The sequence below is a fragment of the Aspergillus lucknowensis genome (assembly GCF_044049455.1).
Source record: "Aspergillus lucknowensis strain CBS 449.75 chromosome Unknown BJX67scaffold_31, whole genome shotgun sequence".
Taxonomy (NCBI): Eukaryota; Fungi; Ascomycota; class Eurotiomycetes; order Eurotiales; family Aspergillaceae; genus Aspergillus; species Aspergillus lucknowensis.
In genome coordinates, this window is record NW_027263575.1 from 214,678 (window position 1) to 236,284 (window position 21,607).

The 21,607-nt window shown below is 51.5% G+C and overlaps 12 protein-coding genes across 12 annotated transcripts; 8 read left to right on the forward strand and 4 right to left on the reverse strand.

The window, feature by feature from the left end:
• Positions 1-42: 42 nt before the first annotated feature.
• On the forward strand, positions 43-2,373 carry BJX67DRAFT_373173 (transcription factor domain-containing protein; the record flags this gene model as incomplete). Its single annotated transcript, XM_071031359.1, has 8 exons — positions 43-108; positions 160-257; positions 306-358; positions 428-653; positions 702-1,065; positions 1,110-1,280; positions 1,364-1,419; positions 1,473-2,373. 8 exons carry the CDS (start codon positions 43-45, stop codon positions 2,371-2,373), a joined length of 1,935 nt encoding a protein of 644 aa, XP_070884522.1.
• Positions 2,346-3,801, forward strand: BJX67DRAFT_358289 (HpcH/HpaI aldolase family protein). Its single transcript, XM_071029560.1, has 2 exons — positions 2,346-2,729; positions 2,802-3,801. Exons 1-2 carry the CDS (start codon positions 2,601-2,603, stop codon positions 3,480-3,482), a joined length of 810 nt encoding a protein of 269 aa, XP_070884523.1. The 5' UTR covers positions 2,346-2,600; the 3' UTR covers positions 3,483-3,801.
• On the forward strand, positions 3,638-4,816 carry BJX67DRAFT_382773 (NAD(P)-dependent alcohol dehydrogenase; the record flags this gene model as incomplete). The annotated part of the gene is made up of 3 exons (XM_071033301.1): positions 3,638-3,915; positions 3,967-4,197; positions 4,261-4,816. 3 exons carry the CDS (start codon positions 3,638-3,640, stop codon positions 4,814-4,816), a joined length of 1,065 nt encoding a protein of 354 aa, XP_070884524.1.
• Positions 4,817-5,072: 256 nt separating this feature from the next.
• On the reverse strand, positions 5,073-6,172 carry BJX67DRAFT_389314 (ankyrin repeat domain-containing protein). Its single transcript, XM_071034488.1, has one exon. The coding sequence runs from the start codon at positions 6,151-6,153 to the stop codon at positions 5,359-5,361; it is 795 nt and encodes a 264-aa protein (XP_070884525.1). The 5' UTR covers positions 6,154-6,172; the 3' UTR covers positions 5,073-5,358.
• Positions 6,173-7,511: 1,339 nt separating this feature from the next.
• BJX67DRAFT_382775 (uncharacterized protein) lies at positions 7,512-7,878 on the forward strand (the record flags this gene model as incomplete). The annotated part of the gene is made up of 2 exons (XM_071033302.1): positions 7,512-7,556; positions 7,636-7,878. 2 exons carry the CDS (start codon positions 7,512-7,514, stop codon positions 7,876-7,878), a joined length of 288 nt encoding a protein of 95 aa, XP_070884526.1.
• On the reverse strand, positions 7,606-9,741 carry BJX67DRAFT_358294 (rhomboid family protein). Its single transcript, XM_071029561.1, has one exon. It carries the CDS (start codon positions 9,436-9,438, stop codon positions 8,278-8,280), a length of 1,161 nt encoding a protein of 386 aa, XP_070884527.1. The 5' UTR covers positions 9,439-9,741; the 3' UTR covers positions 7,606-8,277.
• A 1,119-nt stretch (positions 9,742-10,860) lies between these two features.
• On the forward strand, positions 10,861-13,624 carry BJX67DRAFT_179013 (WD40 repeat domain-containing protein). Its single transcript, XM_071025162.1, has 5 exons — positions 10,861-11,073; positions 11,150-11,166; positions 11,280-11,428; positions 11,526-13,112; positions 13,176-13,624. Exons 1-5 carry the CDS (start codon positions 11,024-11,026, stop codon positions 13,200-13,202), a joined length of 1,830 nt encoding a protein of 609 aa, XP_070884528.1. The 5' UTR covers positions 10,861-11,023; the 3' UTR covers positions 13,203-13,624.
• On the reverse strand, positions 13,470-15,273 carry BJX67DRAFT_178947 (uncharacterized protein). The gene is made up of 3 exons (XM_071025161.1): positions 14,953-15,273; positions 14,134-14,894; positions 13,470-14,074 (listed from the first exon to the last, which is right to left on the reverse strand). Exons 2-3 carry the CDS (start codon positions 14,874-14,876, stop codon positions 13,738-13,740), a joined length of 1,080 nt encoding a protein of 359 aa, XP_070884529.1. The 5' UTR covers positions 14,877-14,894; positions 14,953-15,273; the 3' UTR covers positions 13,470-13,737.
• A 1-nt stretch (position 15,274) lies between these two features.
• trpE (anthranilate synthase TRP2) lies at positions 15,275-17,713 on the forward strand. Its single transcript, XM_071025163.1, has 4 exons — positions 15,275-15,563; positions 15,670-15,818; positions 15,887-15,960; positions 16,028-17,713. Exons 1-4 carry the CDS (start codon positions 15,552-15,554, stop codon positions 17,338-17,340), a joined length of 1,548 nt encoding a protein of 515 aa, XP_070884530.1. The 5' UTR covers positions 15,275-15,551; the 3' UTR covers positions 17,341-17,713.
• Positions 17,491-18,436, reverse strand: BJX67DRAFT_179064 (uncharacterized protein). Its single transcript, XM_071025164.1, has 2 exons — positions 17,902-18,436; positions 17,491-17,810 (listed from the first exon to the last, which is right to left on the reverse strand). Exons 1-2 carry the CDS (start codon positions 18,192-18,194, stop codon positions 17,642-17,644), a joined length of 462 nt encoding a protein of 153 aa, XP_070884531.1. The 5' UTR covers positions 18,195-18,436; the 3' UTR covers positions 17,491-17,641.
• On the forward strand, positions 18,185-20,820 carry BJX67DRAFT_178904 (epsin). The gene is made up of 4 exons (XM_071025159.1): positions 18,185-18,433; positions 18,509-18,578; positions 18,634-18,854; positions 18,918-20,820. Exons 1-4 carry the CDS (start codon positions 18,361-18,363, stop codon positions 20,243-20,245), a joined length of 1,692 nt encoding a protein of 563 aa, XP_070884532.1. The 5' UTR covers positions 18,185-18,360; the 3' UTR covers positions 20,246-20,820.
• Position 20,821: 1 nt separating this feature from the next.
• On the forward strand, positions 20,822-21,308 carry BJX67DRAFT_178894 (uncharacterized protein). The gene has a single exon (XM_071025158.1). It carries the CDS (start codon positions 20,922-20,924, stop codon positions 21,225-21,227), a length of 306 nt encoding a protein of 101 aa, XP_070884533.1. The 5' UTR covers positions 20,822-20,921; the 3' UTR covers positions 21,228-21,308.
• The last annotated feature ends 299 nt before the right edge of the window (positions 21,309-21,607 follow it).

Consider the following 21,607-nt stretch of genomic DNA (forward strand, 5'->3'; position numbering starts at 1 on the left):
CCTCGTCAAGATTTGCCTCGATGGTAATAGAAGACCAGAAAGATGGTTACTTCTAAGAAGCCAGATGGTCGCATCTGGAAAGCGTGTCTCTCCTGTCGCAGAAAGAAGGCGAGCCCATCTGTTCCATGTCTATTCAATGATATGCTCATCATATACTAGATCAAATGCGACGGTGAAGATCCTTGTCATAACTGTCAATCTCGAGATCAAATCTGTGAGTTCCAGGATAGCCATGATAACGCTTCAGCCAGCCGGCGGTACGATCCACCTCAAATCAGCTCACTACGCGAAACTGATTCGATTAGATATGCTGCGTCTTTCGAAGAACGCTGTCAACATATGGATGATTTATGCAAGCGTCTCGAGGGGCTTGCCAAGACACTTAATGACTGCCTTCTCACGGCTCAAAAAGAGGGACAGTAAGAAGCATCCGCCGCCTGCCCCAGAGACGAAGGAGAACAACCAGTATTTCCTGCCTCCCAGCCGGGAATTGAGATTCCAAAGACCCGTGACGTACCCTCTGGATCGCTGGGTTGTGGCCTGGAATCTCCATCTGAGGCTTCGGACAAACTAAGGAGTAATGATGTTCGATCATATCCCACCGCCGTCGATCCAGTCTGCCACATGATAGCAGACTCATACGGCCGCCTACGGTAGGCATTACATCTCACTATCAAAACTTGTTCTCACAGAGTCACCAGGTATCTCGGCGGCGTGGCCGACAATTTGATGGTAGAGGCGGTCCAGAGCCTTTCACCTGGTGGTGCGTCCAAACCCACCCCCTCAGTCGAAGCAGGCGAGGTCAGCCTCCCCTTCTTTATCCAGGGCCAAGTCTGGCCTGAGATTCCCTACCTGCCTCAGCCAAAGGACCTAGGACGACCGCCTCACTATATCTCGGATATGCTGGTGAATATCTACTTTGACCAGCTGCATTACACCTTTCCGATCCTATTTAAACCTGATTTCATGCGACGATACCAACAAATCACTGCCCCCAAACGAGACGCGGTGATAGACTCCGTATTCTTCGCTGTGTGCGCATGTGCTTCAAGCCTGTTACCCCGTGTGCCAGGCTCTTCGGCATTCCCGGGGATTGAATACTACCAAAGGCTCTTTTGGTAAACTTTGCGTCAACTGGAGAAGTCTTCATCGAGCAAGTGCAGTGTCTCGGGCTCTTAGCCCTCTGTTCAGCCGGCTGGAACACCCCCTCCCAGAGCTGGAGGTTCGCAGGGCAAGCGGTGCGAATTGCGCAGGATCTTGGACTCCATGTCTCTAGCCTGGTATGCCTCCTAATTCATGTGTCGATTTCAGAACCCAAGAAAAACAGAAGGGATTGCCTTTGGGATCTGCGGGTCCAGTCGAGTTCGTAGAAACCCAGGTTTCTCGCTGTGTTTGGTGGAGCGTCTTTACTCTCGACTGGTACATTGAACCCGTCCCTTCTTCCAGCATCCTATTCATGTTAATCCGGATAGCTTGATGTCTATATGCCTTGGAAGGCCGATGGCAGCGGACCAAGCCGACTGCTGCTGCGACCTCCCGTTTGACACCAGGAACGAAGACTTAGAGCATTTCGGCATACCCCAAGATGCATCTTCACTTACTTCGTCGCCCATGAGAGGTTTTCTAGCGTTTGCTCGTCTCTGTAGAATTGCCGCACGGGAGCACCAATTCTACTCTTCACACCAAATAAAGGAGCGCGTTAATCCACCTAACAACTGGGCCAAGTTGCTGCCCACACTCGACGCTTTCATCCGTGAACTAGATGACTGGCTGCAACACCTGCCCAAGGAGGTCTGCTTCTCCGCGAATCCCACACAGAGTGGACCTAATTTAGCAATGTGTGTTATTGTATTTATACTGCACTCTGCGACGATCATGAACATCTATCGGCCTCTCGCCGCACATTATCCTCCACCCACGCAAAGCCCAGGGACTCCAGCTTCCTCTGCCTCCCTCGCGGACCCATCATCTGAGTGCATCAACGCGGCAAGGAGTTGCATCCAAGCGACAGAGCTAATCTGCGAACGGGTCCCTCCCTCCCACCACCTCGCCTTCTGCGTCCAGTATCTGACAATCTCGGGAATACTGCTACTAAGCATGATGGACGAAGGCAACACCCCAGTTCTCCTTCCGGATGTGAAGCACGCCCTGCACTTTTTAGGCAGTTTAGGAGCAATATGGCCAGGGGCGAGCCGAAGCCGGTTAATTCTTGACAAGCTACTCCAGAATCCGCCGCGGAGAGCAGCAGAAGACAATCGTGCGGCGAATTCAAATTTGCCGTTTCCGTCCTTGCCGATTCTTGATGGGTTACTGTGGGAGCAGGTTCCCGATTCTTCAGAGGTATTTCTAAACCTGAATACCTTTGGCGAGTAGCACGGCGCCCAACGTCTCAGCGGGCAATACTACATACCCATCCAAGGCCGTCATCACGATCTACTTACCCTTCATTCTCATTTAATTGAGTCTAATCGGCCACGGATGAGCTCCGGCCGAACCCGGTAGATCTGAATTGACCAGACGAGCTTTTCTTCGTCCTTTGATTGTCTCTTCCTTCAGTAATTGCCTTTGCTCTTTCCAGAATCTTCCGCCCAGTATCCAACATGACGACAAAGACACGCCTCCAGACGTCCCTCAAGCGCGCCGCAGCCCGACAAGCACCCTCCGTGGGCCAGTGGCTCGAATTCCCAGGCTACGCACTTGCTAAAACAGTAGCACAACTAGGTGAAGATGTATTCTCTCCAAGCCCCGCTACAACTCCTATTAGCCTATCTATCTACGCAACATGTTGCTAACTAGGACAGTGGGTGCTGATAGATTGCGAACACGGGGCGATCGACGATAGAGAAATGCACCTCCAAGTCGCCGCCGTCGCATCGGCCGGGGTCTCCCCGATCGTGCGCATCCCGTCCTCCGAACCGTGGATGATGAAGCGCGCCCTTGATGCAGGTGCCCACGGAATCATGGTCCCTATGTGCGAGACAAAAGAGCAGGCTGAAGCCATCGTCTCAGGATGTCGATACCCACCCTTCGGCACCCGCGGGGCCGGGGCAATGTTTGCGCATTCAGCATTCAACCAGTCCCCCCGCGAGTACTTCACCACCGCAAATGATCACATCATTGTAATCGTGCAGATCGAGTCGCGCAGGGCGGTCGAAAACTGCGAGGAAATTGCAGGGGTTGATGGGGTTGATATGCTGTTTATTGGGCCGAATGATTTAGCGAGCTCGATGGGGTATGTGGCGTTTGATCATGGGGGCATTGAGGAGGTTCAGAGTGCTATTGCGAGGGTGTTAAAGGCCGCCAAGGGGCGGGGTAAGTATGCGGGGCATTTTGCTTTGGGGGCAGAGGAAGCGGCAAAGAGATGGGCACAGGGGTTTGATTTCGTCAATTGTGGCGCTGATATTGTTGCAGTGACAAGGTGGATGGGCCAGGAGATGAAGAAGCTGAGGGTGGTTATGGACAACGATAAGCCCAAGGAATGATCTTCGAAAAGGGGACGCATAGCCCTATGTCGCCGGCCCGAGACCCGATGCGCTCAAAATGTTGAATATCCAGCGGATAAATCAACCAAGCTCACAGACTCGCATGTTATTCTCCTTATATGAGATACATCTTATATGATCGTTTGAGATCTAGTATGGCTCGCTCAAACCGGTCTGTCGTTTGGGTGGGAGCCCGCACACTCGAGATCCAAGAACGCCCTATAGACTCTCCCGGCCCTAACGATGTTCTGGTTCAAGTCATGGCCACTGGTATCTGTGGATCCGACGCCCACAACTGGGTAAGCTCTTCTGTCTCGCGCCAGCTTATCCTCGGGCACGAGTCGGCTGGCGTCATCGTCGAAGTCGGTGCCGATGTCCAAGACCGTTATGTTGGTCAACGAGTTGCCGTGGAACCCGGCTTTGCCTGCCTAAAGTACTTCTTCCTCAGAAACAATCTGAACTCTCGTAGCTGACTAGGTTTCAGGTGCGAGTTCTGCCTCCGCGGCAACCCAAATACTTGTGCGAATCTGAAATACTGCGGGATGGACCCGACGGATGGTACGCTGAGACAGTATTTCACCTGCAGCGCACACATGGCAATTCCTATTCCTGAGGATATGAGCTGGGAAGAGGCTGGCGCTACCCAGCCGCTTGCCATTGCTGTTCAGCTCGGGAGACGCGCCTGTTTGACGGCGAACAAGACCTTGGCTATATTGTACCCACTTCCGGTGAACCCCGTCATATAAATGGAGTGTTGAAGCTAATGCAGTACCGATAGTGGCTGTGGCCCGCTCGGACTACTTGTTATTGCTGTCGCAAACGCATACGGTGTTCGGAAAATCATTGTCTTTGACATCGAGCAAGCCCGGATCGATTTTGCCGTCCAGTACGGCGCAGATATTGGCATCCTCTCGCCCAAGAACGACGCGTCCGTCGAAGCCCTCACATTTGCGCAGGACTTTACAAGACAGGTGATTCGAGAACATGGACTAGATCAGGGAGTCGACGTCTCCGTCGAAGCCAGTGGGGCTGAGGGTTGCGCTCAGATGGCGATCACTATCCTGAAAGCTGGAGGAACATGTATCCAGGCCGGAATGGGAAAGCAATTAACTGCCGTCCCACTGTTCTTGCTTACGGCGAAGGAGTTGAACATCAAGGGGACAGTGCGGTTTACACCCGGGTGCTATGAAGATGCCATTGATCTGGTGAGTCGAGGGAAAGTCGACTTGAAGCCGCTGATTACATCGACGTATCCATTGACAAAGGCGAATGAGGCTTTTTCCGCGCAGCACGCGAGGAAGGATATCAAGATAGTTATTATGAACCAGGAATAGATACATATGTTATATTATATTTTAATTTTGATGCGCATATCCGTTCGGCCAGTGATCCACAGAAGATCCCTTATCTATATAGATTAGAGGTAGTATTATTGGCTTGTAAACAGCAGGACTGAGCTGAAAAAGAACAAGCATCAAACAGTTAAAGCTGCCCCCATTTTTATCTGCCTGCTGACCTATGACTAGAGTATCCTTTCACTCCTTTTACAATGTTTGATTCTGATGGTTATCATGGCAAGAAATTAAGACCATTTTCTCTGCTTGGACTGGTAGCAACTTGTAAATGTTCTGTTTCGCTAATGGATGCTTCACAGGGTGGAGCTATGTCTTTAATTGCCCCGTGGAATAATCGCAGTCCTTCATTCATAGAAGAAGGAATAGGTTGGAGCAGTCCTCTAGGCCACTCTGAGATACAACCTCATCTGCCACCCACTCCAACTCAAGCAAAGCCACAACTCTAGACGGGAGATGCTCTGAAGGACCGTAGACAATTAAAAGACTTTGACTGGTTGGGGACAGTAAACAGCTGGTAAAAATCATTCCTGCACGGGTCCCATTTTCCGGCGTAGAGTGTTCAGGATCTCTGTATGATTTTTTTCCAGAGCAAGATCTTCTGCAGTGCGACCCATGAGATCCTTGAGATGGATATTGGCCTCTGCATCGATCAGGAAAATCGCCATCTCGGTGTATCCCTTTGTTGCAGCGTGATGAAGTGGGCTTCCCATGAACTCGTAGCCTTCATCGCCTGCCGGACCTTCAATCCCGATTTCGTCAATATCAGCTCCGATTGAGAGGAGATGTTTTACCATCTCCAGATGACCGTCCATGGCTGCCGCAACAAGCGCATAGCTGCCCTTCAGTCGTGCTCCATGCTGTAGCATCAAGTCCACCATCTCGATGTTCCCTGTGCTAGCAGCACATGCCAGAGCACGCAGCCCGTCCCCGATAAGATTCTCATTTGGGTCCGCACCATGTTCGAGGCAGAATTTCACCCATTCAATCTTATCACTGTACGCAAATGTCCCAAGTATATCTCCGTACCAAGGAACATAGTAATTTATGTCCACAGCCTTACGTTCGACTAGTAGGCGGTAAACGGCAAAGGAGTTATTGACGACTACTGAAGTCATCACCCCGTCAGGAACCGTCTGGCCATTTTCCAGGCAGTAAGCTGCAATTTTGTCCGCTTCCCAGTCTGTAGCGGCCCGTAACAGAGCACGAAGAGGAGGAGAGTAATCTGGATCTGCTTCTTGTTGTTGCTGGATGAAAACTTCTAGGGCTTTGAGGTTGTTTTGTTGACATATGGCTTGGATTTCATCACTATAGCGCATGATGGTAGATGATTAATCGAAATGGATAGGTACACTTCGAGACTCTCAATCAAGGTAGGTAGCTCGCTGTCGGTGAGCGGGGCATCGATGCTCTGCGATAATGGTTGATGAGACGACAACCTTGGAAGTGACACATGAATCAGACATGCGGGAAATGGCGGCATCTCGTCTGGCGTTGGCCTAAAAAGACTTTTGGTGCTGGCTGGGGTCCGTTCTCGATCTGCGCGGCCCGCAGCGCTCAAGTCCCAAGATCAGCGTGAACCCTAACTGACGGTAATGGGACAGTAAGCGTACGAGCGGGCAACTTGAAGGGTTCGAGTCGAATACAACTAGCAATGCCTCTTTTTGGGGTGAAAGGTGCTGTTTTGCGAGTGTTGGACCTCGATATGGACGAGTCTTCTCTTCCGTCCCGAAAGCGTTATACTGTTTGGACTGTCCATGCAGGCTAAGTTTCTCTCTGTCTGCACTTCAGGGAGAAAATTCTGTGAGCTTTTTCTGCACCTTTTCCCACTGCTAACATACCAGGTAGTCCGCTGCGTAGGGTGCTGCAATCTCCCCGGATGTGTGCCCAAGAATAGCAAGCGGCAGACACTCCCGAGGTCCCCATTCTTCCAGAATAGACAGAATTTCAAGTTGCAGCGCATTTGTAAGTGGCTGCGATATTTCGGGATGCTGATAATAGTCTTCCCTTCCTCCAGTCCCTCCTCTACCAAAACCACGCCTATCCAAACCAACCCCGGGCCTCTACCTCCTCCAGCCCCTCTCTCGCCTCGGCACAGGTCCAAGGATGATTCTCCTCGTCCCAAGCTCTTCCCCAGATACAGATCTCAAGATCGAACCCAGGGGTTCCTTTCCCTCTCATCAACCGCGCCGAAGGTTATGCCGCTGTGCAAGTGGAAGAAGCGGCATATGACCAAAATCATCATGAAGCCTTGCATCAAGCACTAGGTGCCTAAACTGCTGCACGACCTGCCAACCCAAAAACACCATCGGCCTTGTTTCCTACAGCACAAGCGCCTACGCAAAAGCAGCTGAGGCTATTTCCGCTCTAAACGATGTATAGGCCATCTTATATACACTTCAGCTTCGGAGATGCATACGCTCCCTCCGCAAAACCAACCATCCACCACATCGCAGGGAATTATCCAAAAGATAAACTAGAGCAAACCAGAGCTTTACGCAGTATAATTATCCCACCGTGGAAAGCACCTTTTCCATCCCCTTCCAATCCACCTCATATCACACACGCGCAACCTTACCCATCTAAACGGCACATGAACGGGCCTTGCTTCGGCCTCGAGAAAATTTGGGACGAACAAACGTACTACGAGTTTGAGAACCGGTCTATAGAACACACTATGGCGATGATCGTCGTGGATCCCTACGTTAATCATGTTCCTACGGTATCTCTCCCTTGCCAATGTTCCTCTATCTAATGGCCTCTTGACGTCTGAGCGATTAAGTGCTAAGAATAATTGACAGGCTGTATCGGCCGCAAAACCTAACAGCCTTCTACCGAGACCACTTCATATTGATAACCCAGATGACACACAACTAGACCAAATCAGCCGGGCTATCGTGAATATCCGTGGCGACAGATTACACCACGAGCATATCGCTTGGGATCGAGGAACTGTACTGAGGCAATTGGGCGTTCTACCGGAGTATTCGCCTTTCCCGTACCCTTCCCAGCTCTCCAAGGAGCAAGATAAGGATATTGTCTAGCTTGAATGCCAGATTCCGGCTCCATGTGTAGGGGCGGCGCAGAAGATGGTTGACAAGAACTGTGTGGAGTCGAATGCCATGTTTGCGTATCAATTTAGGGGTTCGACAGAGTAGTGATCCTCGTCAACTTGGGCAGGTGGATAACAGAAGAAGAGATCTGCTCGGTGTACTCCGGAAATCGCCCTAGAAGCGAAAACAAATCAGGTATATAGCTACGTAAAAGAAAATGCAATGCTAAGAGTATATCACATATATCACAGTTAGTGAAGGGAAAGTAAATCCGAGCGGTCCAAACCAGTATGCGCGTAGTCGACATGCTCCCCACAGCCAACCTCTGCCGATATCCCAATAAACCAGACTAACAGTATTAACCAAACTCCAGTAATCAATGCAGCGCCGTCAAGCGTGGTCCGGTGTATAGCTGGTTTCACCCAACATAGTCTGTCCAGGCACTGACGGCGTTGCAGTTTGGGCTTGACTAGGGGTAGACGAGCCTGGCTGAGTCCTTGAAGCAACTGCGGCCTGAAGTCTCTGGTCCAGTGCCTTGAGCGCTAGCGCCCGTCTCCGCTCCGCTTCCTCGCGCTTGGCCATGCTTCGCCCACCTCTGTGATTGCTAAGCAGACTGGGGAGACCAGCTTCTCCCCGAGCAAGAGCTTGTTGATTCCCTGAAGCGATTTCTTCCGCCGAAAACGGCGTGCATATCTTCAACGAAACGAGTACGGAATATATCAGGTCCGACACAAGGCCAATCGGATGTTGAATCGCATCCGGGAAGAGACACTTGAATGCAAACGTCTCGCTCGCATCACCCTTAATCCCGAGGCCGTCTGTGGATGTGCCAGTGAGATCTGGCTGCCGCTTAAAGAATCGGAGGTATGTCCAGCTTGTCAATAGGCCGAACCACGCGAGAGAAGCCGCGACATGTGTTCGCAGAACGACTCCGCTGATCGCGTTCAACAAAAGGAAAACGGCAGGAAAGTGCTTCACCCGCATCTTCACAAGGCCTTTAAAAATGGTGACAGTATGCTCTGGGACGAGTTGTTTGAAAGCCACGAGGAAGGAGGCTTGAATCGAGATACCGCCGCAGATTTGTGTAACACTGAAGGAGGGCGAGTCAGCAGGGAAGGTGCATGAAGTGGTACATTCCTGGTGAGATAACAAGGCGTACCCGCTGCTCGAACCGCTGCTAACAGCAGCCCACAAGAGATAGAATGGGACCATCACTACATTGGGTACCACAGCAATGGTGATGATGAACTTGGTGAATTCACGGGACCCCCATGCACGTTCCAGGTATTTCCCTCCATAGAAGATTGTGGCTAGGTTCAGCAGAACCGTAAAGATATTCTGTTCCACAAAGGTCGCCGTGAGCAGTGTCCAGGGATAGAATATGAAGTGCGATGGTACGAGGGTCAGGTACGGAACGGAGGGAGAGACGGAGGGCGTGCCTGGCGAGGTGTCCAGTTGGCGCCATCGAGCGACGTTATATAGGAAGGACAGCGTGATAAGACTGATGAGGCAGACCCGGGTCGCCGGAGGAATATTTATTCTGAGCGCCATGGCCTCGCAGAAGCTTTGCGGCTGCTCAAAAACATAGACCGCAGTCTGTTGCGAAGCCAAACGAGTTGCCAAAGGAGTAGGCGGAGGCTGACAAGGAAGCGATCGACCGCTTGGGGTTTTCCACACAATGGAAGTTCCGAGCTGGCCCACCAATGCGCGTGATCGGATACCACTCGACAAACGACTGTCAGATCGAAGGGTTGTCTTTCATTGCGCCGATACTTCCTGTCTTCCGTCTTATCTCCCTGTGAGATGCCGGGACGCCCAGGTTTGGATGTCTGCATACCCCCGTTCCGATACAGGATTCCGAGTTATGAAGTTCATAAATGGGTTAATGAGTCATTATGTCTCGCACAACCTAATAATGCCTCAGGCAGTCGAGATCTATCCCGGGAGCGAGACCTCAAACGTCCTCCAGAGCCCAAAGACGGAGAACAACATCTTCGCGTTCTCTTTGCCACACAGAGCTGGAAGATACGTAATCTAGTAAGATAGCATCTGAATAAAGCAAGTGATACTTTTGGCCTACCAGGACTCGTGGAATGCGATGCAATACAGCAGTGAGCCACGTTCAAGTTAAAGGTTTGCTGTTGCCAAGACTAAAGGATCTCTCCAAGCCATACGAAAATTTCTCTATTTGTCTGTCGATTCAGACCTGAAGTGTCATTCTGCGGGGAATAAGTTCGCAATCAGAATGATGAGGGAACCCGTCTGTTCGATCTCCCCCCAAAAGAACTTCGTCAAAGGTCTCTCGGATTGCTGGACAGCTGGAGCATGATCGACTAGCCCATAAGCAGCTAGTGCATAGGCCGATCTCTGGGAGACCAGCTGCAGGCTTGCCGTGGCCCAGACGCCACAGGGAGACAAACCCAAAAAGTGCAAGTGTGGAAGTCGTCTGTCGACCTTCAAAGTCCCAAGTCTCAACCTTGAAACTGCATCCCAGAGCCGCCTGGAGAAACTCCAGCTTCAGACAATCGTTCATTCGTCCAGTGGCTGTCTCGTCTCGCAGCGCGCATCCTTCTGGCACTCTTCTGAGTCTTCTCTTGTCTTCATCCGATCATCCATCTTCTTTCTTCCCTTCCTTCAACCGCCCTCCAGCCTTCTGCAGTTCGCTTCGGGCCCGATCTCGAGACCTCCCGTTGGTGTTCCGTCCTGACATTATTGATCCCTTAATAATCATTCGTTCATTCCTCACTTTCAGCCCATCTCTTGTCTCTCAGGTGCAGAAGAAGTTGAACACCTTTTGGCCCTTTCTTTGATCATTTGCGCCTCCCTCTCAACTTGCCTCCCAACTCTGCTTCGTTCCTGAGCGATCTATCCCCAGACAGTGCCTCACTTGCCCTTTCGACTCCGAGCATATTTTCTTCATCTTCCACTCACGATCTCAGTCGCTTCCTTCCCATCTCCTCTCTCGCCGACCCGTTTTCTTATTTCCCATCCAAACACCCTCCTCAGTCGGATTTCCGCCAGCAGACTTTTCTCTTCCTTGGCCCTACGCTTCGGTTGCCGACCTCATCGCCGCAAATCCTCCCGCCTGGGATGCTTGCGCTCCCTTCCCCTTCTCAGCGGTCATATGTAACGAACAATGGCACACCCTGATCTCACCTCGCACCATGTAAATTACCTGATATGGAGGTACGTTTCGTGCTATCTTTTTTAATTTCCTTTCCCGCCTCCACTTGATTTTATCCATACTGACTGTTGCTTTTAGGTATCTTCAGGAGTCAGGTTCGTCGAACCCTTTCTTTTTTTTTTCTCCACCCCTCGCCAATTTCCGTCTTCGAAATCGCGCGCTTTCAATCCACCCCTTCCCGTGCGTGACTGCTCACTCTCTTTCACAGGCCATGGCGAAGCTGCTGTGATGCTGCAACGCGCTTGGAATCATGATCCACAGAGCTTACCCTTTGCTCCGTACATTCGGACTCATGCGCTTGTCTCCCTCGTTCAGAAGGGGCTCCAGTATTACGAACTTGAAAAGTCTCTCGACAAGGCACGTTAACCAATGATCCCGCCTTGTCCCTCTCTCATCTTTACTTCAAATTTCCTTTTTCACTCGAGAAAAGCCATGTCTAATTCAACCCCAACAGGAGGGAAACTCCATCCCGTTCTCCCCTTCGAACTATTTCTTTGGACCAGTTCCATTTGAGTTGGAGACACAAAAAGGACCCCCTCGCGAAAGCATTAGCGCAGATCAAGCGCCAGTCTCGCCGACAGGCAAGGTTTTGCGAGATGGGGTGGCGATCAACGGCCACTCCAGCACCGAAGCCGCCCCGCAGAACGTCAAGAAGTCTCGCAAAAGCGATCGTACGGAAACAAATGGGAACGAAGTCTCGATGGACGTGGACTCCACGAACGGTGTCGCAAATGAGAGCAAGCCAGATATCTTGGAGTCAGTACCACCAGGGGAGACAGCAGTTGTGGATGGTGACGGGGATGTTAGCATGGGGATCCGACCGGCTGTGCATGACCAGGAACCAACCGAGGCGCCAACCTTTACCCTGACCACTGGACACAGCATCGGCGTCCAAATCACCCCCGCCAAGGCTGCTGATCTCAGTCCCGACACCGCCATCATAGATGTGGCTGGTGACGAGCACGTGACAAGAACCCTCTGGCGACCACACGACCCAACCGTGGTTGTCGCAGCCGGTGACACGTTCTGCAGCCTATACAAGCTGTCGTCGGCCTCTCCGCCTGTACAAGAAAAGCTTGTTGAAAATAAGGGAGATGCGGTGTGGGTGACAGCGGTGGCTTGGGAGCCTCAAGGCCAGAAGTTGGCCGTTGCTACTTACAATGACATGCGCGGCTCTATCACCACATACGATGTCGCTGGAAATGCTGTCGACCTTTTACCCGAAGTCCCACGCATGATTTCCGCGCTTAAATGGGCCAACAGTGGCTCGCAATTGATCGTTGTCGCCTCCGACAGCAAAATATCTGAGCTAATCCTCTGGGACGATGTTTTGCAGCCTGAAGAGTTTCCTCCTCCTCAGATAGTCAACGACTTGATTCTTGACATTAGCTGGCTCGGTCATACTCAGGCTTTTGCTTGCGGCGGCATGTCCATCTATCAATGTGAGATTGATTCAAGTATCCACCTTTCCAAAACTTTCTCTGCCGGTGACCCCGAACAACCTTGGACTTTCATTCGCTGCGGAATTGTCGGTTCATCATCGGTAGCTGTGGCTGCTTCCTCCTCCAACGCCTCATTCTGGGTCCCTACCCATGACTTGCGTATCGAAAACGCCCATGACGGCGACATCACCGCGATTCAGCTTAAAACCAATTTATCCGAGCAACTCAATCAGCCTTTAATCCTCGCTTCATCGTCGACAGATGATACAGTGAAGCTATGGCACATCGACTTAGAATCCCGAAAGTTTGACTGCATACACCGCCTGTCGCTCGGTCCTTCTCTGCCTATTCTTGCCAATTGTTTCTCGCCTGATGGATACGCTCTAGCCGCTGCTAGCAAAGACACACTAGCTATATGGAATGCGCAGCGCGGGGATCCCCCTATGGCTACCTGGAAGTCTCCTAACGCAATGAACACGAGTTCAGAAGGAAAGAGCCCCACTCTCAATTGTTATAACGGAAGTGTAGAAGACGCGCAGGATCGCTCACTCACTTGGGATACTGACGGGAAACGGCTGGCGTTCGGGTTTGGAAGTCAAGTATGTACCTTTTATCCCCGCACTTTCTCGGCAGGTCTCCAGAATGCTAACCATGCTGGACAGTTGGCTATCATCAATCTGCAACGGTGATCTCGCAAGCCTAGCTATGATTGCAGATACGAATCGGGACCAGCAGCAGAAGAAAGTACTCCTGACTAGTGACGAACACCCAATCATACGACACCACTGTCACCGACACAAAGTACAATAAAGGCGTTCGCTCCGAACGAGACCTTGGAGCTCCACGTATACACGAGCCTCCATCAATGCATTCGGCGTGGCAAAATCCTGGAAGCGAACCAACGGCAAGCCGTCTCGCCTCAGGGGTTCTCGTCAATTTCTCTTCATTACTTTCAAAATTATATTGATACCTTGATACACGCTTGGTTTAGACGATACAAAACGGCGCAGACTACTTGGGATCAGGCGAAAGGCGCGGTTGTGGATAGCATGTGGCCATGGGTGGCTAATCTGGGCGTCTTTTGTTTATATGTCGTTGTAGCCCCCTCGTCTTGAGCGGTACGATCAAATGACTGTTTGAAACAATCAATCTCGACTTGGGTATCTCCGCCCTTGACCACTTTCGATTCCTACGGTATTGATACAGAAGGTCGGGGTTCTTCCCCTATCTATCCGACTCGTTCCCTACAGGGCCGATACTCAAAGTGGTGGTGATTTGGCTTTGTCGAAGGTCCTTTTTGAATCCTCGAGCTTTCTCTCGGCTGAGAAACTCATCCTCAGCATCCTTCCAACCGCTCATGAAGGACTTGATGCCGTCGAGAAGTGGCTCGATGGCTGATGTGTCGGCTTTCCTTTTCCCCAACAACCGAGAACTGACGGATGACTTTTGCTGACCAACTGGATCGTGGCGCGCCTTCCACGAGTCTATATACACCTGCAACTCGCGAACCGTGCCATGAAGCGCTTCTCGTGCTACCGTGTCTTCCGTATGGTACGCCAGCCTACACCCAAGTACACATTAGCTTCACTCAGTGACAAGTCTATTGCAAGTGGCACGAACAACATCTTATTCTCTTTCTTTAATTTGTCATTCTCGCTCAATAGTCTCTGATGTTGCTCTCTAAGGTAGCCGTGTATTTCGCGAGTCTCGTTGCCGTACTTCATAAGGCCAGCGTTGATTGCCTTTAAACCTTCATCGAGTTCGGCCATTTTCAATTTTCTATCGACTTTCGCGATCTTCCGCGAAGCTCTTCCTCTCGTTCCAGGAGAAGTAGTCCGCAGCGGCTCTTCTTGCCTTAGCTGGGACGGAAGCAGCTGCGATCCCTCCCTCGCGGCCAGAACCACAGCAAGGGCATGATCGCCATAGGTTCGTGAGGTAATAGTACGGGCCGTTTTCCGTCCGCGCTCTTCAGAATCTGGAGGATTAAAGGGTTTATTCGCCCGGGAACTCTCACCTATTGTTTCGAATCGACTAAGAGGGGACAGAGGTAGAGGGCCCCCTGAGTCATCCTGAGGTACAAAAATGTCTTGCAGCATGTCTATGCATCGCTGGATAGCGTTTGCATCGAAAGTTCGAGGTTGTGAACTGTTGGCATTGAAAGTTGCTAGTTGCATGAGTCGAATCAGACGGTCTTGAAGGAGGTGCGCACGATCCTGAGCGCCCTCAATCTGAGCAAACTTTGGCCAGCCTTTCACTCCTTGGGGAGCGACCTTTTTCCAGTTGACGAGCCACGGAGGATCCGATGGGGATGATGGGACGCCTGGATCTTCGCGGCGCTGCTCTAAACCAGAGAGGTTCTCCATCGCTGTAAGTTGGTAGTGCTGTTTTCCTCGGTTAGTCAAGAGCTTCACTCAGTCCTCGTATCTTTCGGGCCCGTACATATTACACGAGGAAGAATATTATAATGAGTTAGTTAAAGTACCGAGCAGACCTGCAAATTATCCTGAGGTGGAGGGGAAGAAAGATGGCGATCACGAGGCCATCAAGCACGGCTTGGAGGGCAAAGTCGCTCCTGCCCCTTGGAACGCTTGACCTGAATTTGGCATCCCGAATGGACAGACATGATCAAGGACTCTCGGGGTGTGAGAACGTAGACAATCGCGGTTCCAATCCATCTTCGGGGTTGTCCATCTGGGGATATGGGGGATATCACTCCAAGCGGTCAGTGGGGGCGAGTCATTCTGGCGAATATACTGTGCACAGTGAGGTAAATTAGTTAACTCGCCGATTCCTCTTAATCATGAGTCAACGTTTGCCTCTCTCGCAACCCTACTTTCCACCCTCCTTTTGCATGTTTAAACGCAATTGAATTGGTTGCGAACGGTCTCAAATTTCTAGTTCTGCAATCTGCCTTGTCGTCGGTCAATTCCCCCGATTGTCCAACCCTCTGCCATTTCTCGGCCAACTTTCGTCCTTCCAAATTCCCCGCACCAGAAGAGCTTGTTTGCCAGGCTTCATTGCCAGTCTAGCCCAGGAGGATGGCGCCGCCTGTGAGTCTACCTCAAGAGCTTGCCGATTTCTCCTCGTGTTCAACCTCAGTCACGGGATGAATCACTCTGTGGAAGAAATCTGTCCTAATGCTGCTCCATGGCCCAGATCGCTATCGTACCTTCTGTCGAGACTGCCAGGGAGGTGATCAATCAGTCAAAGAACTCAAAATTCCCTCCCAATCTCCTCCCTCTCACTACGTCCATTCCAGCGGACCTCTTGACGCCCACCCTCGCATACCTGAAGCTTGCTGAAAAGTGAGTCGCCGCCCGTGATAGCGCTTTGGTTCACAGGAGGGGTACTGATTAAGCAACCCATGCAACAGATCAAAATTATCATTCTTGTACGAGAGCGCCGCTACGACGGAGACGATTGGGAGATATAGTTTTGTCGGTGCCGGTATGCCACAAAGTACACTGCGTTGATGTACTCTAGATCTGACTGTGCTGTTTTCAACACAATCTAGAGCCTCATACAATTATCAAGACCGGCCCTGGACATGGCCCCGAGACCGACCCTCTTCCGATTTTGGAAAACAAGCTCTCGAACTTCCGGGTAGCGACAGTGCCGGGGTTGACACTCCCTCCGCTCACTGGTGGCGCGATTGGCTATGTGGGCTACGACTGCGTCAAATACTTCGAACCCAAGACTGCGCGGCCGCTCAAGGATGTGCTTGGTATCCCGGAATCACTTTTTATGTTATTTAACACTATCGTCGCCTTTGATCACTTCTTTCAGGTTGTCAAAGTCGTTACCTACATTCCCATCCACGGCACGGGCGCGGAACTTGATAACAATTACAAACAAGGGCAGACAGCCATCCAGCGCATCATCGACACTCTTCTGCGACCGGATATCCCTCTACCTCCGCAAGGACCGATTATTCCAAACCAAGAGTATACATCTAATATCGGACAGGAAGGTTATGAACGACATGTCGTGAGGTTGAAGGAGCACATTGCCAAGGGCGACATATTCCAGACCGTACCCTCACAACGGCTTTCTCGACCGACTTCGCTTCATCCGTTCAACTTATTCCGTCACCTTCGCACTGTCAACCCTTCGCCTTATCTCTTCTATATCGATTGTGAGGACTTTCAGCTAGTCGGAGCTAGTCCCGAACTCCTCGCCAAAGAAGAAAAGGGCCGTATCATAACTCACCCTATCGCCGGGACTGTGAAGCGTGGAAAGTCTCCCGAAGAAGATGAACAGCTTGCCGAAGAGCTCCGGGGGAGCTTGAAGGATCGTGCAGAGCATGTCATGTTGGTGGATTTAGCACGCAACGACGTGAACCGCGTATGTGACCCAATGACCACTCAAGTTGACCGCTTGATGGTCGTCGAGAAGTTCTCCCACGTTCAGCACCTGGTCTCACAGGTGTCCGGTGTCTTACGGCCGGAGAAGACTCGGTTTGACGCGTTCCGGTCCATCTTCCCTGCCGGTACGGTCTCAGGTGCGCCGAAAGTGCGAGCTATGCAATTAATTGCAGAATTGGAGGGCGAGAAGCGAGGAGTGTACGCAGGGGCTGTCGGCTATTTTGGATTCAATATCGCCACGGCCGACGGGTCCGGGGAGCTCCCGGGTGCGATGGACACTTGTATCGCGCTGCGGACGATGCTCGTGAAAGACGGGGTGGCGTATCTCCAGGCCGGGGGTGGCATTGTTTTTGATTCAGATCCGTACGATGAGTATGTGGAGACGTTGAACAAGCTGGGTGCGAACATTGCCTGTATCAAGGGAGCGGAGGCAAAGTATCGAAGCATGGAGGGAGAACACTAAGCAACGGGTTTTGCTATTATTTCGGGCTAAGAAATTGGATGTGAATGACGAGATCCATCAGATTCGTGTACGCAATTATTGTGGTCAGGGACAAAGTTGGGGGTTCTGGATAGCTTCGAGAAAGACGTCATCGGACAGCATGGCAGATGCACCGCCACAGCAGCACAAAGTCGATGACAAGACAAGAGGACACAAAAACACCAGCCTACAGTCAATCTGATACATACTTAAAGAAATTTATCGGAGTTGGAACTCACGACTCGGTGAGGTAATGGCAAGAAAGAGGGTCAGTGGTTAGGCATTAACATTCTTGGGTGGGTGGTGATGGTTGAATCGCCTCTCCTGCCGATTCTTCACCCATGGCCTTTGGTGGACTTGGGTTTCTCTCTGTCGTATTTTCCCCATCTCTCTTTGGCTCAGAAAAGCATCCCACGCCTCGTCTGAATTTGGTCGTCTTTTGTCTGAGCGGGCTAGAGTTGCGTCGTCAGCCTTGCGCCACACCAACAGCAACGCTCCGTCTCTATCCAGAATCCATCGCTGATCATCCAAGGGTCTTCTCGCCTCGCCTCTGTGGTTCTCCCCTCCTCCTGGACTATCAGGTTCAGCGAAGTCGCTCGGCCCCTTCCACAATACCCCTCCTTTCTGTCTGTATTCTCCTTGTTCCCTGAGCGAGACAACACCGGTCCAGTCCGAACCCGGCTTACATACGCGACTGCCGCCGTGGTGGACGAGCAAGAACCCGACTGACTAGTACTGACAAGAGCACCCGCCGTCTCACATCTCTCATTCACCACCCAACACTCCTGCCCTCCACAAAGGGAGACGGATTGGTTATACTCCAATCGCCACACCATTCTGAGCCGAATTCGATTTACCTTCCCCCTCCCTCCCCCCGGCTAAACTCGCCTTCGACGCCCATTCCAACAAGCGTCGTCACCACCGTCCGCGGATTCCAGCCCCCCGTTTCCGCGATCACACTCTCTCCTCCCCCTCCCCCTCGTTCCACACCACACCGTCGCCATGTCGAAAGTCGTGCGCAGCGTGAAAAATGTCACCAAAGGTTACTCTGCAGTTCAGGTGAAAGTCCGAAATGGTATTTCCCTGCCCATCCGGCTATCATGTCTGGTCAGGCATTGGGTCGATCGCTAACATCCGCAACTTCCTGTAGCGACGAGTAACGACCATTGGGGTCCCACTGGGACTGAAATGGCGGAGATTGCTTCTCTGACATTTGGCAGGTAAGTACTCGGTACTATGAATGTAACAGGAGACTCAAATCTGAACCCGTCACAGCCCGACAGACTTCTACGAGATTATGGACATGATAGACAAGCGGCTGAATGACAAGGGCAAGAATTGGCGTCACGTCCTCAAGTCATTGAAGGTTCTTGACTACTGTCTTCACGAGGGATCTGAACTTGTCGTCACATGGGCGCGGAAGAACGTATACATTATTAAAACTTTGCGCGAATTTCAGTACATCGATGAAGATAGCAGAGACGTCGGTCAAGATGGTGAGTCGGTGACGGATATATCTGCTTTGTGGGGACCCCGGCTAATCCACAAATTTTCTCCAGTCCGTGTTGCTGCGAAAGAACTTACCGCTCTCATCTTGGATGAAGACCGACTGCGCAGTGAGCGATCTGATCGCAAGCTTTGGAAGTCTCGAGTGAGCGGTCTCGATGATCATCACGGCCATGGAAATGGGGTTCCACCACGCAGAGCAGAGCGGAGAGATCGACGACGCCATGGCGCTGATGAAGAGGACGCAGAGTACCGGTTGGCGATTGAGGCTAGCAAGCACGAAGCGGAGGAGGAGCGCAGACGACGGGCCCGGCAGCAGACCAATGGGGGCGAGGAGGACGACGAAGATTTGGCTAAAGCCATCAAGCTGAGTAAGGAGGAGGAAGAACTTCGCCGGCGAGAGTTGGAAGAGAGCAATGCCCAGTCTCTGTTATTGGACGATAGCACGCCTACCCAACCCCAGCCAACCGGTTACAACCAAGGATACCAGCAGCAGAGTGCTGTTGACTGGTTCGGCAACCCGATAAACCCGCAGCAGCCACTCACTACGGGATATCTTAACAATCAATACGCAAGCCCGACCGGATTCCAAGGACAGCTGACTGGGGTGCCAAACGGATACTCCAATGGCTTCCAGCAACAACCCACCGGCTACAGCACCAACCCTTATGCTCAGAATAACTTCTTGCAGCCTCAGGCAGCGCTTCAGCCGCAACACACAGGCTTCAGCACAAACAATCCTTACGGAACCGATGCTTTCTCTCAACAGCAACTGCCGCAGCAGGAAAATATGCTACAAGCGGGAACCAACAACCCATGGGCGAGCAATCAACAGGATACTTTAAAACCCCTTTCTACCGGCTCCAACAATCCATTCGCTGCCCGAACACAGCAGTTCCAGTCTCCTCGGCCCGCAACATCGGGAGGTCCATCTCTGAACACTTTGGCGGAAGACAAAGCAACGAATCAATTTTCAAATCAGTTTTCCTCTCCAGTGAATCCCATCACCAACTATCAGGCACCCCAGACGCCCCAGCAGGCACAGTCTTTGGCTCCACCCAAGACCAACACCCAGCTGGACCCTCACGCTGCGCGTCTCAATGCGCTCTTGGCAACTGGAGAAGGACAGGATACTTTCGGAAACACCGGTGATCTGCGTATTCCCGCGCAACACACTGCACCTGGCACATTCGTTAACTCCGCCGGTCAAGGCTTAGAGCGGTTAAGGGCCGCGAGAACCGGAAACAACCCGTTCTTCGGTCAGCCGCAGCAGCAATTCGTACCGCAACAGACGGGCTATGTTCAGCAGCCGAATAACCCCTGGGGAGGGCAGCAGTCGTACCAGCAACCGCAGCAGGGCGGTAGCCTGATAGACTTGTAGGGTTGACTGGTCGTTATATCCATGTCTACTGCCTCTTTTTAGTTCCTTCCTTTCCGCTTCATTTCTTTCTCACGTCCCACTATACAGTGCCCTGATACCTAGCTCCATTTTACTTAGTTCTATCCAGTCTCCCTCGTTCAATACTTTTTCATTGTGTGTTTCTATCTATCACCATGATGCTGGTTGGGCATATCTTACTTTGTTCCTAAATTACTTGTGCATCTTTCAGAGAAACTTAGGAAACAAGGCATTCTGATTCATCTCCAGGTATCCCACTTCCCTCCATACTGCCTACATACCCAGTTCTAGTATCTCAGGTTCGCTAGCGTCTCTTGCTCTCTCTTTCTTCCTTTCCAAGAAGTACGCCACCTTCCTTGAAATCTCAATCAGCAATCACGCGTCTGTCTTCTGTTATGTCTTGCCCTCCAGAGCCCGTTCCACGCTCAGTTCAGCCTATAAGCACATGATACCTCGAAAATTCATCGGGACATACTAATCATTCTTTCATGACACAATGCCTATCCTAGATATGATATACTTGGTAGTTTTCCTCCTGTCCAAAATTACAATAAAGTGCCTGGCCCCCAAAACGGTGCGTCCTCTCACCTTGCCAACGAGCTCCGACTATAAATGAAATTATCACGTACGTGCCCAGGTACATGTGGCGGGGAGATTGATGGTACGTGCCGTGGCGGGCCTGTGGGGCGGGGCGTGCCTGCCTTTCCCAATCTTCGTAGATATCCATCCAACCCTGAGTCTGGAAGTGTGCTATATACCTAGGAGTAGCAACATACTTGGTGTTTGTATGTTCCTTCCTTTTATCCTAACTTACTTGCCATGGACACTATCGATCTCACCTTCCTGGTACCTGGGAAGGGGAAACTGGAAAGGAGATCTCGCTCTCCGGACGCGACCCCGGACAAAGGGAAGGGTAAAAAAGGAAGGAGCGATCTCGGCCCTGGGTGTCCCGCTCGGTTCCTGAGACTTGGGGCTCAGTCCTCATAAGATTCGCGGTTATCGATAGACAGTTGCTCCAAAAAGTAGGTTTTGGGATTGGAATACTTGCTGCGCCTTTTCTCGACTCACATTCGTAGTACGAGGATATTCAGGATGAAGTTACTGTGACTATATCTTATTCCGGCCCATGATGAGGTGCCCATCCAGAAGTTCAGTTACCATGTACTTATCCAGGTCTGTATCCAGTAATGCAACGGTTCGCCTTCCTCCTCAGAGAGAGAAATACAGAGGTAGAATGTCCAGACCACGTCGACCCACAACCGCCTATGCTAGAAAGCAAATGTCGAAAGCCAAGTCTCGAGGACGCTGAATAGACGAGAACATCTCCCTTAATCCGCGGACAGG

What these genes read in the sequence shown, in the direction of transcription:
- BJX67DRAFT_358289 (XM_071029560.1), top strand. Translation starts at nt 2,601, where the DNA reads ATGACGACAAAGACACGCCTCCAGACGTCCCTCAAGCGCGCCGCAGCC. An exon ending in TAGCACAACTAGGTGAAGAT is followed by an intron (nt 2,730 to 2,801) that starts GTATTCTCTCCA and finishes TAACTAGGACAG; the next exon opens with TGGGTGCTGATAGATTGCGA.
- BJX67DRAFT_389314 (XM_071034488.1), bottom strand. Translation starts at nt 6,153, where the DNA reads ATGCGCTATAGTGATGAAATCCAAGCCATATGTCAACAAAACAACCTC.
- BJX67DRAFT_358294 (XM_071029561.1), bottom strand. Translation starts at nt 9,438, where the DNA reads ATGGCGCTCAGAATAAATATTCCTCCGGCGACCCGGGTCTGCCTCATC.
- BJX67DRAFT_179013 (XM_071025162.1), top strand. Translation starts at nt 11,024, where the DNA reads ATGGCACACCCTGATCTCACCTCGCACCATGTAAATTACCTGATATGG. An exon ending in TTGAAAAGTCTCTCGACAAG is followed by an intron (nt 11,429 to 11,525) that starts GCACGTTAACCA and finishes CAACCCCAACAG; the next exon opens with GAGGGAAACTCCATCCCGTT. An exon ending in CGTTCGGGTTTGGAAGTCAA is followed by an intron (nt 13,113 to 13,175) that starts GTATGTACCTTT and finishes CATGCTGGACAG; the next exon opens with TTGGCTATCATCAATCTGCA.
- BJX67DRAFT_178947 (XM_071025161.1), bottom strand. Translation starts at nt 14,876, where the DNA reads ATGGAGAACCTCTCTGGTTTAGAGCAGCGCCGCGAAGATCCAGGCGTC. An exon ending in AAGAAAGAGAATAAGATGTT is followed by an intron (nt 14,075 to 14,133) that starts GTTCGTGCCACT and finishes ACTTGGGTGTAG; the next exon opens with GCTGGCGTACCATACGGAAG.
- trpE (XM_071025163.1), top strand. An exon ending in TACCTGAAGCTTGCTGAAAA is followed by an intron (nt 15,819 to 15,886) that starts GTGAGTCGCCGC and finishes CCCATGCAACAG; the next exon opens with ATCAAAATTATCATTCTTGT. An exon ending in ATATAGTTTTGTCGGTGCCG is followed by an intron (nt 15,961 to 16,027) that starts GTATGCCACAAA and finishes AACACAATCTAG; the next exon opens with AGCCTCATACAATTATCAAG.
- BJX67DRAFT_179064 (XM_071025164.1), bottom strand. Translation starts at nt 18,194, where the DNA reads ATGGTGTGGCGATTGGAGTATAACCAATCCGTCTCCCTTTGTGGAGGG. An exon ending in GGGAGAACCACAGAGGCGAG is followed by an intron (nt 17,811 to 17,901) that starts GCGAGAAGACCC and finishes ACGCAACTCTAG; the next exon opens with CCCGCTCAGACAAAAGACGA.
- BJX67DRAFT_178904 (XM_071025159.1), top strand. Translation starts at nt 18,361, where the DNA reads ATGTCGAAAGTCGTGCGCAGCGTGAAAAATGTCACCAAAGGTTACTCT. An exon ending in TCAGGTGAAAGTCCGAAATG is followed by an intron (nt 18,434 to 18,508) that starts GTATTTCCCTGC and finishes AACTTCCTGTAG; the next exon opens with CGACGAGTAACGACCATTGG. An exon ending in CAGAGACGTCGGTCAAGATG is followed by an intron (nt 18,855 to 18,917) that starts GTGAGTCGGTGA and finishes AATTTTCTCCAG; the next exon opens with TCCGTGTTGCTGCGAAAGAA.
- BJX67DRAFT_178894 (XM_071025158.1), top strand. Translation starts at nt 20,922, where the DNA reads ATGGTACGTGCCGTGGCGGGCCTGTGGGGCGGGGCGTGCCTGCCTTTC.